The sequence below is a fragment of the Theobroma cacao genome, chromosome 7 (assembly GCF_053813885.1).
Source record: "Theobroma cacao isolate CCN51 chromosome 7, ASM5381388v1, whole genome shotgun sequence".
Taxonomy (NCBI): domain Eukaryota; kingdom Viridiplantae; phylum Streptophyta; class Magnoliopsida; order Malvales; family Malvaceae; genus Theobroma; species Theobroma cacao.
This window is the reverse complement of record NC_142645.1, coordinates 6,469,609-6,486,364: the sequence shown is the minus strand read 5'-3', so window position 1 is coordinate 6,486,364 and position 16,756 is coordinate 6,469,609. Positions and strand designations below refer to the sequence as shown.

The 16,756-nt window shown below is 38.7% G+C and overlaps 3 protein-coding genes across 4 annotated transcripts; all 3 read right to left on the bottom strand.

Moving 5' to 3' along the window:
• Positions 1–612: 612 nt before the first annotated feature.
• Positions 613–3,044, bottom strand: LOC18594082 (2-oxoglutarate (2OG) and Fe(II)-dependent oxygenase superfamily protein). 2 transcript variants are annotated; one of them, XM_007021534.3, is made up of 5 exons: positions 2,623–3,044; positions 2,247–2,409; positions 1,584–2,149; positions 1,179–1,500; positions 613–1,076 (listed from the first exon to the last, which is right to left on the bottom strand). In XM_007021534.3, the coding sequence occupies exons 3-5, from the start codon at positions 2,060–2,062 to the stop codon at positions 828–830; spliced, it is 1,050 nt and encodes a 349-aa protein (XP_007021596.3). In that variant the 5' UTR covers positions 2,063–2,149; positions 2,247–2,409; positions 2,623–3,044; the 3' UTR covers positions 613–827. The 2 variants fall into 2 exon arrangements, with proteins under 2 accessions (XP_007021596.3, XP_007021597.3); XM_007021535.3 differs by lacking the exon at positions 2,247–2,409.
• A 629-nt stretch (positions 3,045–3,673) lies between these two features.
• LOC18594081 (P-loop containing nucleoside triphosphate hydrolases superfamily protein) lies at positions 3,674–12,585 on the bottom strand. Its single transcript, XM_007021533.3, has 6 exons — positions 10,771–12,585; positions 10,170–10,310; positions 8,272–10,033; positions 7,034–7,326; positions 5,477–6,327; positions 3,674–5,393 (listed from the first exon to the last, which is right to left on the bottom strand). The coding sequence occupies exons 1-6, from the start codon at positions 12,187–12,189 to the stop codon at positions 3,977–3,979; spliced, it is 5,883 nt and encodes a 1,960-aa protein (XP_007021595.3). The 5' UTR covers positions 12,190–12,585; the 3' UTR covers positions 3,674–3,976.
• A 635-nt stretch (positions 12,586–13,220) lies between these two features.
• On the bottom strand, positions 13,221–16,638 carry LOC18594080 (Polynucleotidyl transferase, ribonuclease H-like superfamily protein). Its single transcript, XM_007021532.3, has 7 exons — positions 16,266–16,638; positions 15,212–15,414; positions 14,917–14,997; positions 14,585–14,710; positions 14,383–14,506; positions 13,641–13,834; positions 13,221–13,501 (listed from the first exon to the last, which is right to left on the bottom strand). Exons 1-7 carry the CDS (start codon positions 16,530–16,532, stop codon positions 13,498–13,500), a joined length of 999 nt encoding a protein of 332 aa, XP_007021594.3. The 5' UTR covers positions 16,533–16,638; the 3' UTR covers positions 13,221–13,497.
• Positions 16,639–16,756: the final 118 nt, after the last annotated feature.

Genomic DNA, 16,756 nt, shown 5'->3' with positions numbered 1-16,756 from the left:
TTTTCAAAATTAATGAATCCGTTTGAAATTTCGATTAAAACTTAATGTGTGATAGTATTTTATCTTGATTACCCTTGAAGGGGTTGATTATAAAAATGACAATGTTGCATAATAGAGGGTCTGATGTATCATTGCAAAGTGCAATATACTTTTGAACCTAAAAAAGACTTTGTTTGAAGCAGAATTGTACAGATATGCAATTGCATATTACGGTAAAGCCCAGACAATTTCATCCCTGAGCAATGTAGGAACATGTTTTCACAACAACAATTTCTACAGGGAAACATAATTGTTTCAGTCAATTTCAATGACCATAATAACAGGCTGCATGAAGGGGGTCGAGAAGCAGGAGAAGAAAGCTTCTGTTCTTTTCTTCCTTGTCATTATTCATTAACCCTTCTCACTGCCTAAAACACATGCAACATTATGATGTTAAGTATTCGATTGTTGCCTCAACATCTGTATTCGTCTGTTCATCTAATCACCATGCTTCTAAGGCTGCTGCAGTGCTGCTTAATGGGTAATTTTGGAAGAGGGAATGCAAACCTCAAACTTTATGTCAATATGATATTCCAACATACTAAAAGGGAGAAGAGGAACGAATCAGGCCAGAGCAAAAAAAGGATTGATCATTCTTATTGTCACTTTATTGCATGCAATGCAGAAGAATGGCTTAAATATTGGAATTATGAAAATAAGGAGTTCTTAATTGAGAAAAAAAAAAAAAACGAGGAGGCATACGGGGGAACTGAGTAGTTGTGATGCTTCTTCCACAGGAATTAATTACAAGGGTCAAGGTGCAGAGAGAGCAAGCATTTCCGATACTTTTAAGTGTCAAGCAGGAGTGCATCAAGATTTCGTTTTCCTTCAGGGCCCTTTGAGTACCATGATGACACATGGTCTCCGTAAACAACTGGAGCGTAGCGAGGTGGGGAAGACTCACTCAGAAGATCAGCGGCAGGGGATATTCTGACTGCCTTAGCTGGGTCATGAAAAGTCGCGATCGAGAGACGGGCTTTACTGGCATTTGTTACAGCCTGATGCACAGAGCTTCTGTATTTTCCATTGGTTATAATCTGCAGGCAAGGTAAGTGTCCAATAAATCAATTAGTTATGATCCTCAACATTCGTATTCAAAGTTTGATGTATCAATAGAATATTAAAAAGATGAGTAACACCTCAGTTTGGTCAGCCAGAAGAACAAGGATGGCATTTGGCAGAGGATGAACAGTAAGCCACTTTCCATCCTTGAGCACCTGCAGACCACCCACATCATCCTGTATTAGAAGGGTGATGGCACCCATATCAGAATGGGATTGCAGACCCAATGTCAGCTCTGGCTGTGGACATGGAGGATAGTAACTGGCTGTTATGTTCTGATAGAATTCCCCAATCGCATCTTCTATGCAGGATGCCTTCAGTCCCAAACTCTGAGATATCAACCCAAACAGTCTCTGAGCCAACACTTTCATCTCATCACTATAATCTGCCACCAATCCCCTACAGAAACATAAATTAAGTACAGAATGCCTAAAGAATATCAATCAATGTCATTGCTGTAGAAAATGAAACAATTGATGTACCTGTATTCAGGTGGAAAATGGGGCCAAAAGGACGGATTGCGGCGTGAAAGAGGGAGAGTATGGTGATCAAAATAGTCCCTCCAATCCAACACGGTGTCATTTTCAGAGCTTACAAGCATACGGCTACCATAACCCTGGGAGGCAGCAGAATTGGGCTGGCAAGCATATTTAAGTTTGTCCTCCATTGGGAAATCATTGAAAAAAGAAAGACAGGATCTCCTCAAATCATCCATCAGTTTCGTAGGAACCCCATGGTTGATAACATGAAAAGCTCCCAATTCTTGGCAAGCCTCTTGAATGGCTGCTATGACAGACTTTTCTTTATGAGATAGATCAATTGCAGGGACATTGTCGCAGCTCAAACTAGTTTTAGTATTGGTTACAGGTGTGGGCCGGTTCTCAGGTGGTTGGATATATTGTGATGGAACCTCTGAAATCCCTGCCTGTGAGAGGATTTGCACCCTTACAGCCCCTTCCATTTTCCACAAAGAATGATAATGATCAATGATGGGTGTGGCTTCAGCCTTTCAATCCCTTTTTCTCAAGTTTCTTGGTTAGCTATTAACCTATAAAGCCAACACCGAATCCAGGTCAGATAATCTGGCAATCCCACATATCATAGCAACTGAGCAATGTTACCATAATTGAACGGATACAACTTACCCAAAACCAGATTAAGAGCTAAAACCCATACGTTATTTTCAGCATACTTTCAGATTAGATGTCAACAAGCTAGACAACTCTGCCTTAGAAATCAATTGCTTTGATCATATTCCTTGATCATTCTTTGGCAGAAAAACTTTTTGGAATCTGGGGTTAGCTAGTCCTACATATCAAATAAACTGAGCTATTTAACTATGATTGTGTACATAGAATGTATCAAAACCGGATTAAGACGTATATGTTTATTTCGGCAGAACTTTCGAATTGCAATGATGAAAACAGAATTAGACAATTCCTCAGAGTTAAATTATATCAACAATCTCTCAATTCTATGTCGCTGAAAAAATATATTGAAGAAAAAGAACAAAAGACTGACCTGCAGCAATTACTCGAACTTCGAAGAAAGCTTGGTCAAGACAGACAAGTCTTTAACAAATCATGGAACTCCAGAAGCTGATAACAGCAAAACGAGCGACGGGAAGCCCAAGCTTTTTATATATTTACCTTTCCAAATTTTGGGTTGGGCTTTTTGGTTAATTGGGATCAGTTCTTATTACACATGTATACAAATTGATCAATTCAGTGCACCAGCAGCAGCGAATACCCTTTGTTCTTTTGCCCTTACTGCATTTAGTTCTTCTGATGAACCGTTGGTTTATTATCCTGTAATTACGAGTATCATATAGCTTTATCCTTTTTCTTTTTGGTACGTAGTTCTGGCAACCATTTCTTTAGTTTTTCAGTTCAACATATTTTCTATAAGCTTTCTTTCTCTGCACCCAAAAGAAAACAACCCATAGGTTTGAGTTCAAAGCCTCAAATAGAATTTCCCCAAAGAGGTTTCCATTGTTCTATAACTTATATATAATTTCCATCTGTAATATTTTATGTTAAAATTTTCTTTTCCTGCATTTGTATGATTGTGTTGAATTCATTCATTTTATCAACCATTTGTTCCAACTTAGTTTTGAAGAATACCATATTTATGTTGAGAAGGTTGCTGACAAATAGTGCTACTATTAGCAAACAAATCAGCACTACTCTCAACTTTGAAAGATCACTGCTAAAAGAGCATGCTCATTTATGAAGCAGCTCTGATGTAACTTGTCCGAAACAGTGCTGCAATATCTTTATCCAGCAGCAGCAGCAGCAGGGAATTTCAATTGCTCTTCGAGGCAAGCATAGAAATATAGTCCCATAGAGAGCTAAGAGAAACCCTATTTATATGTCACCATATGCATAAATAACATATTCAGGGATTTCAAGGAGCAAAAGTATTAAGCACTTTAGAAGATGAAAACTTCGAATAATGATAATGTCCAAATTTGAGCCTTCAAATTGCAGCGGTTAGGATCATCAAAATCAAAAGTCGCAATTATAGAGTAGTGATAGAAGAAAAGAGTGCAGTAAGACAAGAAGCACCAGAATGACAAACCTCCAGAGGTATATATTATTTAATGGCCATAAGAAAGCATACTTACAGTAATCAAAGGTCTAACCTCGGATGATATTTACATGGTATATAGGTTAGCCTCTACCCAGGAAACCAAAACTTGGGGAAGCAGTTTTGAGTGGGAAAGAAAGCAGTACCATTGTACCATTCTACTATGCCTCAGGAAGAAGAAATGATACTGCCTTAGCAAATGCTCAGCCAACAAAATTTGATTTTTAAACTCTCCAAAGAAACTCACCTTGCCACAGCACGACAATTGATACTGTAAAAGCCAAAATCAATCGAAAGGCTGCTTTGTCATTAATATAGACTCTATAAGAGAACAAAGGCACAACGTCTTGAATTTACAGTGAAAAGAAACTTCTTTGTTAGAATCAATGGGAACCATCACTCCATCTCTGTAAACAAATTTTGGATCAAACATGAATTCAATGTTTGGAAAGGTGGTGCCTAGAGAGTGACAGCTACATTCTGTCGGAATAACTAAACTATTTTCTGAGCTTTTGCATCGACATTTGCTCCACTCTTGACACTTGGATAACTTTCCATCATTTTCAATTCTCAGGTTTTCATCAAATTTATTGCTGCTATATCCAGCAGCATAAACTTTCCTAACCGCTGAAAGAAGATCCACAGACATTGATGCAACTGTATCATGAACATCATCTACTGTCCACTGGCTCCCATCTGATTTCAGTTGTTGAAGCAGAACTTTTTGCATCAAACTAAGGAGGGTATGTAAGCAGTCAGAACAGCACTGATACATGCATGTAACTCCTGATTCAGTTGGAAGAGCAGTTTTGCTTGAAGAGAAATAGGGATCTTCTCTATGTTCACAGTCTTTGGGCTTGCCATCTGCAGATGTGATAATGATCTTTGTTTCAGAAGCATTAATCTGGTTGCAAGCGTTCCCAGTGACATGGAACTTTGTACCGTCCACTTCATCTGAACTACAGAATCCATTCTCAGAAAGAACAGATTCACTTGGTGCAAATCCATTAGATTGTTTTGACGACCCAGGATCTCCCTCGGCTATAGGATTTCCAGTACTTTCTGACCAACACAGTCCAGGATTTGTTCCATTCTGCTTGGCAACATAAACAACTGGTTGGTTGGCCACAGAACAATGATGCTCCATGGAAGTAGTATTACCATCCAGGCGTACCAGCTCTACAGCTTCTTGGTCAGCAGCAATTTTTCCCTCATGACTAGGAGCACAATCACCAGCTGTCTCATTCAAGTCAATACTGTCTTTATTTTGCACATCAAACTGTCCCTCAACCATAGGATTTTTAGTACTTTCTGACCCACAAAGTCCAGAATTTGTCCCATTCTGCTTGTCTAAATGAACAAGTGATTCGTTTGCCACAGAAGAATTAAGATGCTCCTCTGAAGTAGTATTACCAGTTAGGCCTGTCCCCTGTGCACCTTCTGCAAAAAGTGCAACTTTTCCCTCATGATTAGCAGCACAATCATCATCCTCTTTGTTCAAGTCAATGAAATCAGTATTTTGCATGGCGAATTCCTTAGTGTTTGCACCCAGACCTTCAGATTCAGGGCAACTTCTGTTAGAAACATCAGGCCTGAATTCCTGAACGCGATCTGGATTATTCACACATGTAAAATGATTATCTGGAGAACCCAAAGTGTATGGTTTGGGGCTTGCTGCTTTTATTTGAGCATCCTGATCTAAGCTGCAAATGAATCAAGTCTTGTTAGATGATAATCCATATATATATGAAACAACCAGTAATACAAAGAATGAGAATAAGGGTACCTCTGCAGTGAATATGCCCAGCTGTTAACCATATCCTCCAGATAAGCAACTTGAGATAAAATACGAACATACAGGTATCTGTCTTTTCCAGTGTTAACTTTTGCATTAATCCACCCAACTAGGAGCTCAAGAACCTCCCGTACCTCAGAGGAAACTTCTCTAAGTGATGTGTACAAGCCTCTGTATGCTGATAAACCAACAGCAATCAGACCTCTGACCAAACCAAATTTCTCTTTGGTTTTGATGTTGCTGGAGCCACAAGCAACAGCTGGCTTTTCTAATGAATCGGCGGGACGAATGATACATGAGTTGAATGGCCAGCCCTTCCAGGGACCACCTATGTCTGCAGAAGGACCTTCTTTAAGTTTTGATGTCACCCAGCAAAGCTCTGCAAAGTGAGGATATCGCAAAATTTGATAGCCAAATGAAGATATTGCTAGCATCAAGCTTGCTTTCCCCTTCAAATTTCTACTGTTGGTTGGTGCTGCTGGCACTGTAACAGACAGATCACCACAAGATTGTGATCCAACCCTTACTTCACAAGCCAAACCATGAGATATATGGTCATTTTCTGCAGCTGCATAGGTTTCAGCAGAATTTTTTGTTCTGAAATCTTCATGAACATGAGATCTTTGATGAATTAAATGAACAAACGGTTGAAGGATATCCCTTGATAACTCTGCAGCAGATAGTTTGATTACCATATCATGGTCGAAGTTCCTGCCAACATGCACAGAGAATCTGGGTACTGTGTGCTCTAATGTAGTTTTCTGACTGCAATTTGGTAGATCACTCTTAAAGAATTGCCTTATTCTATCAGGGAGTTCCAGATGTGGAACTTCTGAAGTAGCCTGTTGATAGATAAGAAGCGTTAAGAGTTAGACATGCTTACAAGAGATGCGAAGGCGGTAAGAGAACGAATAAGGGGAAGAAAGAGGGGGATGGGGGCTTGTATCTTAATAGATAAAGTTCTGATTGAATAAGGGATCAGACTGAAAAACTAACACATTTGTAACAAATGGCTTCACAATGTCCTAATTAAGTAAAAGGGCCCAAGTATGAAGTTTCAAGCACCATGTTTCAAGTTAGTACTTTTAAATGATCAGTCAATCCACTTTATGTCATATCCACAGAGCTTAACCTAGAGCTTCTCAAATGCAGGTCAGACAACTCTCCACTTCTACCTGAACCATTCAAGTTACAACAAGCTGCTAATCAGTAACAAAGTCAAATTAACCTTTACTCTAAAATGGTAGAAAGTTCATTAGGTAAGTAATTACAGTCCAAACACTCAGAAATCAATGTCAAGCAAGTGCTAATATGTCCGACCTGACATTAGCCAAATCATAATCCAAGCAACCCAAGGAACTGTTGAAGAAAATAGAAAATGAAAATATGATAGCCGAACTAGATCAAACGTATGAATTTCTTTTAATCAAAGCAAAAAAACTTCTTTCATTCTAAGCTCCACAGTAGAGCATAGCTACTCAAGCAACAAATAAAGTATTGGATCCTGAAATGCAAGTAAGTAAATAAGTAAATGAAAATAATTCCTACCAGAATTATCAAGGATGTAGACACACAGATTGATTCCACTTGCTCAACAAATGAGCTCCACGCATGTGAGATGATTTGAACAGCAGCGATAGCCTCTGCTGTCTCTGCCAACTCAGATTGCCACAGAGAGAATCCACTTTCCTTTTCAACAGGTAGAGGATCTTCCTCCATGGGAGATTGATGGAATGTTGAAGACAAATCACTCTCCTCAGCAACTTGATTAACGGTCTCCACAGCCCACAAATCTATTCTTGGCATAAATACCACACATGACCCCATGCTTGCACATTTCACTGCCATGGAATTTGAATAGTTTGTAACGATGTTTCAAGTGAATTAGATCAAGTAACCTGAACTCTAAACATTCACAAAGAACTTTATTTTGAGCTTAGTCACTGTCATAAATGCTCACCAACACATCATTAAAAATACAGACTACAAGAAGATAAATAAAATGTAAGCCCAAAAATCAATTAAATCCACTTACATGACTTTAATTTCAGCATGGATCTTTAGGAATCTCCACAGACTCCGTCACCATTTAGTTAACTTACATGTTAGATAGGCACTACACACTCCATAATTAAACTTTCCAGAAACCAATGTACAGAGTAAACTCCAATTTTTTAAATAGGTAGTAGCTATGGTCCACTAGTTTCATTTTCATGAGGTAATAGTCCAAACCTTGTTAGTTGTTCTTTCAATGAGGCCTTTAATGGTTCCAAGCTTAGCTTAGATGTTAAGCTTCCAGTTTATTTTAATAATGAAACCCTGATCTTATGGCAATCAAGAGGTATATATCAACTATAAATCAACACAACTATTGATTATATAAATATAAATCAGATATTATACTGGCTGTGGAAGCTATTGCAGTAGTTGTTGACAACCATCTCATGTGTCTAGTACAAGAAAATTTTTTAAGTAAAGCAAGGGATGTTTCTATTTGCTTCTTTGTCCAAAAATACAGCCACTCAGCTCCAAGGAAACCGTTAACCCATATTTCCAACTAACAACCTAGACAGAAATGACAAGAAATATTCCTAGATTATAGAACTGCCAAGCAGCTTAAAACACGATTCAAAGCATAAATGGCAAAAAGGAGGTGGGGAAACACAGGTGTGAAAGAATAGAGGTGTGCATTCATCATCTATCTTATGTTACTTTAAAAATAAACCAGATATTACCCAAAAAACTAATGCTAGCTACAACAAAAAGATAAAGTATGAGGAACATACTTAAAATTTGAGTTACTCCCTGAATCAAGTCACCCTGTCCTTCTTGTGCAATTGTAGCTAAATCAACTTTCTGTATTTCAGCATTCCCAACTAAACAGTGAAGAAGACAAGAAGCAAGATGCTTTTGGCCTGACCTAGGACTTCCAGCAATTAATATCCGAAACCCTGTTTTCTTCGTTGAAGTAAAATAGGTATTCCGTGACAAATTAGAGCATGTGCTGCTATTACGCACTTTTGAAGGTTCAAACTTGACACCATCATCACCAATATCACCTATGACGGCATCATAATCAGCAAAGCTAGTCTCTCCTATTAACATTCCAGCACGTGATAACCTTCTCTCTATCTCCTTAGTAACCTCTGCTTCTTGAAGAAGGTCATGAACATGGGACCACCAATGATCCTTGGGCAGTCTTTTGTCATCCAAAGTGGAAACAATCACGCTTTCAATCACTGCCCCGCCTTTAGAAAGAAGGGGTGGCAGCCAGAGGCGTTCATCCAAATGAAGAGAAACAAGCAAGGTGGATAATGGTTCCAACAGACAAGGGATGAGATGGGTAGGAAGAGGAGAGGCAACTAAATCATGAGCAGCCATTCCTGCTTCTCTACGTGAGCAAGGAGGTGGGGAACATGACAAAGCCTCCAACCAATCCCGCTCCTCAACTGTGACAGTAGGAAGAGGAACACGTTTAGCACTAGGAGTTTTCTCTTCGGCAGCAGACAAAATTTCCTGCAAAGGAAAATTCCTCTTCAAAGCAACAACAGCTGCTTGAGTGCAAAGAGCCTGCAAATCTGCACCAGCAAACCCTATAGTCTTTCTTGCAACCCATTTGAGCAAAGATCCAGCAACCGGTTTTGGCCATTTTTTAGTATGAAGTTCAAGGATTGCAGCCCTGTCCTCCAATGATGGCAGTGGAAAATAAATCTCTCGATCAAATCTCCCTGGCCTCCTCAATGCAGGATCAACAGCATCAGGGCGATTAGTTGCACCTATCACCACCACTGAACCTCGGGACTTCAAACCATCCAACAGAGCAAGCAATGTGGACACAACTGAACTATGTGTCTGATCTTGCTGCCTTGTCCGTCGAGGTGCTAAGCCATCTATCTCATCAAAGAATATTATAGAAGGTTGGCATCTCTCAGCAACCTGAAACAAGAGCCTCAGCTGGCGCTCAGCATCACCAACATATTTTCCTAAGCAGTCAGCACCTTTGCGGGCAAAATATGCAATACGTTTATCGCCACGAGCACAAGAACCAATCAATGCGCGCACCACAAGAGTTTTGCCCGTTCCTGGATAGCCATGCAAAAGAACACCTCTGGGAGGTGTAAGGCCCAGATTGTCAAAGAACTCAGGATACAAAAGTGGTAAGATGACAACTTCCTTCATGCATCGGATAACATCCTGCAAGCCAGCAACAGATCCCCATCCCTCAAATGATTTCCCACTCTCAGACTCTAAGCCTCCAATATAGACAGGTGCTATTCTTAACAAATCTCGATGAAGTCTCTTGCCCTCACGTTTCAAGAACTCTTCATCCTCACCACAATGCTCCAACCATTTTTCTTCAGCTTCAATATCCTTTCGCCATGCGTCATTTGATACTTTCCTCATTTCCAACTTCATTTTCTTAGCTTTCAATTTCTTTATCCGGGCTAAATATTGAATACCAGGAGGTTGGAAGAGATGCCGATGATCAGTGCAGGCTATGAGAAATTTGCGATGATCAAATATACAGCCATTGGCTCTTGCACAAGGCTGCCAAAAAGTAGAATTTCATCAATTGGAAAGCAACAAGAAGCTCTATGTATTTCTTGAACAAAAATTGAGCAGCAGGGAAGGGGAGGATGCGTTAAGGGAGATTTCTTTGGAAAAAAGATATCAAGAAACAAACCAAGTGGTATGTCTTCGGACACCGATCAACACGACATCCAATTGTTGCTCCTGGCCTCCCACATCGGCTGCATTTTAATGCTCTTCCTCTACAAAGCGCTGCCCTAACATTTTTTAAGCATCCCAAGCCGGCAAAATAAACCTACAGACAGGAACATCGATGAAAAGGGAGATGCAGCGGAATAAGGATGAATTAAGAAGAGTTTAATGGGTGATAGAGATTGTAAACTTCCAGAACCAATTCTTTTAATTACCTGAAATCATATAGGATAAAAACTAAGAGAATTGTCAGCATATACATAGTCAATTATTAAAAGTGGAAATTGAGATATACTAAGCATGAAACTACAAATGGTCGAGAAGCTAGGGTAAAAGCCCAAGGTGTATCAACAGCTCAAAAAACAAGCTACGGTAATGACAGTGGACATCCAAAATGCTTATAAAATCATATAGCAGACCAAGGAGGAATAGATGAAACATCAGCATGTATATGTATATAATGAATGCTTACACATATGTATCCACCGATACCAAGAACGAGATAAATTAATAAATTAAGTTTGAAAAAGAGGAATATAAAAGGGAAAAGAATAGAACTGTACCTCAGGACTCCATACAGCACAGTGTTGATGAACCCAAATGCCAGCAATACCATAACGATCATTTATAGGACCAAGGAGACGACCAAGCCACCCAGGTTCGTCACCAAACCCATCCCAAACGTCATAGTTTGGTTCCTCTGAAGCTGAAGAGCTGTATGCTTCATTTTCACTATCCCCTACATCCTGAACCAACTTCTTTGGGGGTTTGCCATCAGTCCCACCACCACACAATCCACACCTTCTCCCCTGTTTTATACGTGGCTTGCCAATTGCTTCAGCAGCTGCTTTATTTGACTGCTCTACCGCTATATCATTCTTATGTTCTGAAGGTTTTTCATCAACTTTCACCAATCCATCATCTTTTGCATCATGATCACCACCATCTTCAACTTCCTCCGCCACATTATCTACTTCTACAACATCCTCTTCATTTGCTTCTTCATTCTGACATTCTAAATGTTGCACTTGTTCTTCACTCAGCTCCACTGTTTCAATTGTTTCATTTATTTCAACTTTTTCATGGCCAATGCAGCCCCCCTCTGATTGTATACAATTTGATAGTTCTCTGTCATCCTCTTTAACCAGCTCAACCACATAGCCATCCATCGTGTCCCTCTCATTTTCATGACTCATTTCACTCTCCAAAACTGTAGGAGGCTCCACAACCATGTCCTCCCTATCATTTCCATGACTCTTTTCACTCTCTAAAACAGGCACATCTTCCTCTACCTCATCCTCTTTTATTTCTTCTTTTTCCACCTCCGTTTCTTCTCTGATGCCACAAATCTCCACCACCTCTTCACTATCTGAACCATTTGCTGGGTTAACCCTCCCTGGCCTCTTGGATTTCACTAACATCATTTCTCCACCATCTGATTCATCCTCCTCTTCCTCCTCTTCTTCTTCCACCTCCTCCTCCTCCTCCTCATTCCCAACTATATCCTCAAAAAGCTTCCTCCTCCTATTCGGCAAAACCCTCTCCTCCACCTTCGTATTAACATTCACATTCCTTCCTCTTGTCCTCAACCTCGACCTCCAACTCCCTAGAGTCTGCACCTCCCCTGTCTCCACCCCATCCTCCTCCTCCTCCTCCTCCTCCTCCTCCTTCACACGCCCTAACCTTTTCCTCCCCCGACCAAACCTCCCACTCTTCCCAATCTTCCGCCTTTTCTTTGGAGGCGGAGGTGACACATCCAATATAACCGGCGCCCTCCTAACCCGTGAGCTCCTACGGAGCTCTAAATCCACACTCCCTGACCCATCACCATCATTCCCCTCATTACCTTCTCCATGGTTCCTATTATACTCTTCCTCACATATTGCATCTAATCTCTTATGCTTCTTCCGAAGCCTAGAACCTGATTTTTGCCCAAAATCGCTCCGTTTCGATGAAGAAACCGAGGCTGGTGATAATTGCATGACCAAAACCCCACAAAATATATGAAAACCTCTAATATCTATATCAATTTTCTCCTAAGGTTTCATAAATATTGCATATAATATTAATTTAAAAGATTTAGGAGACTGGGTATTCAACTAATGATCCATCTTTCAGTTTCCTCAATTGGGTACTCCAAATAAAGCAATGATTTTCGAAGGTAGATAAAATCGATCGAACTCAGTACTTAACTCACCAGGGGAGACGCTGAGTTGGATCGTTCCAAGTGGGAAATCGAAAATGACGAGAAACCCATCAAGTAAAATCGCTTAGAAATCAATTTGGGACGAAAAAGAAAGAACCTTTGAGGTTTTGAGTTGCTTCAAGTTTTGGGTTCTTTTTTTTCTTTCAGGTGAAAAGGCAGACTAGGGCATAAGGTTTTAGAGAAATAAAAATACTAATACATTTTTATAGTTATAATTTATTCTGTTCATCTTCACTCTCCTGGAAAGGGCGTGAGCTGACAGGAACGTTTTATTGGGCAATAGGAGCTTTATGAGTTGTTGACTTGTGGCATCTAAGGGGGAATTGGTGGCTTGATTGAGGTTTCTAGGGTGGGATTGTTGATCAAAATAGGGGAGTGAGATCACGCGCTGGATTCGAGAGTGGGGATATGTGTAAGATAAGTGAATTTTTTACATTTTTTTCCTACCAAAAAGCAGAAGTTGCCGCCAAATATGTTTAGATTTGTTTTTTTGATGGAAATATCCAAAAGTTTGGGGAAATGGGTGGTCTGATTTGTAGGAAAGTATAGGGGCTTTTGGGGTAGGGTTGAAGGTACAACGGCTCTTTACAAGGGAAGATATTCACCAAAGTATTGTTGGTCCGATCCATTATCATGGGAGCCACTTGAACATCCATCTGATCTTTTACTTCTTTCATTCCAGGATTCTCCTATTTTAGCATCAATTGGGTTGAAATTTGGAAGCAAATTTCATCATTTTCTAGTTCATAAACACATAATTTGTAAATCTATTAGGACAATGCTAAAGAGTTAGAAAAAAAACCCATCAAGTTCAAGTAAGAAACCTTAAATCTTTATCCTCAAAATTTGCATTGTTTATGTCGATTCGAACAATTGAGCACATCCTAATCTTATATGTGCATAAAGTGAATCTAGATTACATTATTGGGATAACAAAATTTAATCCCCCAATGGTTGGATATTGCTCTATATTAAGTAAAGCAATGAGGGAAGCTTCCAATCTACAGCTTGTCATTGACAATTCATGGAGTACTCAAACCTTCTCCGAGGAAGTTATTGACTAAGGCATCCAAAAAGCTAAACATCATCTGGATTGAAAAGATAGAATCAAAGGTCAAAAGTTGAGAATTCAAATAACTATTTGTTGCATAATCATGATTTACAAATAAACATTGTGTTGAAAAGTTTAGATTTAGCTTAAAACTGCCTTTCGCTCTTTGTGGATACCTGACACGATTCTCGAAGTGAAATTCAACTTTTTGAGATTCAGGGTATCTCCTTGCAGTAATTTGCATAACTGCACCATCAGCGAGCATGTGTTGCAGTACCCTTGCTATGTTTATTGTGTCATCGATACCTAGATGGTGACTTCCGAAAGATGGAATTTCAAGCTGCTTCATCATGGACATCATTCCTCTGGCCTGTCACCCATCATCAAGCAATCATATCACATAAGAATAAAGAAGACACAATTAAACGAAAAAACAAAATCAAAACCAAATGAAACTTGATCTTTCTCTATTTGTTGTTGTTGTAGAGGGGGAAGGAGGGGTAATGCAAGGTTGGTCATAATAAATAAGTACAAACATGTTATATAAAATGTGATGCTAGTGCGTAGTGCCTAGTATTCCATCAAGATCATTATTTCAGATTTAGTTCCTGCAATTCAGTACCCTTTTTAAATCGGGAAAAAAAATTATTATTTCCTCTCCAAAGATTGTTTAGAAAAATTATGGCTATGCTTTACAACCAGTTATATAAGTAACAGAACTTAATCTTAATCAGGAGAAAAACCAGTTCAGCCAGCATTGAGTTAACCACCTTGGGCAGAGAAGATTTGAACACAGAATCAAACTTATCATTTCAGGAAATAAGTATTGGTCACGGATTATCTATCTAAAGCTCCAAGATGCATCAAATGGAAGAAAGAAGAATATAATGACTCAGTCCAATTAAAGCTTGTACTTGCCTCACGCCCATAAAAATTTAGATACACATCCTTTAGATTGATCCATTCCATGAAATATGGGGGGAGCTTGATCCCAGAAACTTTGCATTGTTGAGGGACCTTTGTCTTCAAATCCCAGTTTCCGCTAATATCAAAGAAATGAGCATTCTTCAGTAGACAAAGAAGAAATAGATAATAATTTTTCAAGAGTTTCAAGACTCACCAAGTTACAAATGCTGCTTGAGTAAAGGAGCCACCGCCCTTCTTTTCCCAGAGTTGATGCTGAGTCAACCAAGCTTCAAACTGCTGAATAACTTCCTTAAATGGCTGAGCTGTATCATGCCAGACTCTACAATCAAGTTAAATTTTAGCTACATACATAACTCATCAGTTAGCCATACCTACTAGCAGTTATTGTAGCAAGGAATTTGCCAACAGAGTAGAAATGGCCAATATCACCGATTTGGGAGGGGAAAGGATCCATCAGTTCTCCACATTCACCATACATTGTACATCTAATGCTCTTAGGATAGAATAGAAGTAAAATACTGTTACCTATCAACCCCAAATTTGCCATATTTTCCTTCAATATATTTGTTTATCGCTTGCTCACTCATCTCAGAGGGCCTCACAAACCTGTAAAAATTTTTACCCTTAAGTTAGATATAGTCATGAAAAGATCGAAAATCAATTGCAACCAAGTGACTCTATTATCAATGTACGCATGCACACGTGGTATCAAGAAGGTAAAAGTCAAGCTAGCGCATATGCACTAAGACAAAAAACATAGAAAGAAAAATCCAAAAATGAATTGCCACTGGTGCCAAAGATACTGTAAAGAAAAAACAACCTGTGGAAGAAATCCACTACACGCAAGGTTTTTGCATCCATCAGCAATACAGGAAACTCAAGTATCTCAACTTTCCCTTCCAAATCAAGCACCAAGAAAAAATCCTTATTTTGAGAGCATTTTTTCTCAATGGAAGTGGCATTAACTTGAAGATCCCTGGAGCAATCATGACTGAACTTCTCCAGATGGAAAGGATCATCCATCTGAAATGAAAGAGTAAATTAGATATCAGAACAAAAAATACCTCAACTTATTTTTCAAAAAATAATAATTTCTTCCCATATCTAAACATAAACACGACTAAATCAAGAGCCTTGAATTTCCACACTCAATTCGCATGTCGTATTCGATTTCAAGAGTAATACGAAACAAATCAAAATGCTCTTTTAAGACATGGTAACATTGTCTGAGGGGAACTAAAATAATGCAGCCTGAGAACTGAAAAGTCTCTGCAACCTAACCTTTCTATAAACTGGTATTCAACTTGATCATATACAATTCAAAACTTATACAACCCAACAAAAGGATTAACCATTATGAAACCAATATAGAACAAGCAAATCCACATAATCCTAATAAAATAAGGCTTCATTCCATCATTATATCTGTTACTTGCCCTTATCTATTTGCTGATACTTTCTAAAAAATTGTTAAAAAGGAAAACAATAAACAAAATCATATTTGGTTAAAATTGAGCAAATAAACAAAATGCAACATACTTCCAAACATAATTATTTTATACAAAACTAAATCATCTATTTTGTTATCACAAAGTTAAACTTTAATTTTTAATTCTTCAAAACTATTATCTCCTGATTTTACTCTAAAAAGAAAAGCAAAAAGCAAATATAAGAGGGAAATGGAGCTCAAAATGTAGACCCTTATAAACAAGAGCATGAATAAAAGTATACCCACATATAAAATGGCAAAAAGAATCAGGCATTAAAACTTAACTCGAACAGATGGTGAGAAACGAGAAATTGTCAAAAGAAGCCATGAAAATCAATCTTAGTGGTTTCTGTAATAACGAGTGGACGGGCAAAAGCAGGCATACCTTGGTACATTTCCCTTGAGTGTAGTACAAACACATGGGCCGCCAACGACTACTACTACTACTAAAACCCACTTGGGTATTCATTGAAGAAGAAGAAGAAGGAGAAGAAGAGGGAGGGGAGAACTGGGCTGTTATGGAAAACTTGCATGAAGGAACGCGAGGTAGAGTAGAAATAAAGAATGGATTTGTGAGTGGAGAAGAAAGAGAACGGCTGCAAAAAGCAAAGATTCGAGAAACAGGAATCCCAGTACTATTAACGAAAGCCATTATCGGAAGTGGCTTAAGTTCTGTTCCAGAAGGAAATTAGATTTTCTAGTTCGTAGCTCTATTTAATTATTTCCTTTTTTCTTCTTTGAAAAATACACTGCACTATGTATGAGGGGCTATATATATATTTTATAAATATATATTCTAAAAATAAAATTTTATATTTTTGTTTATGTTGCCCACTAATCAAATATATATTTTCGAATCTAAACTCAGTTACATAA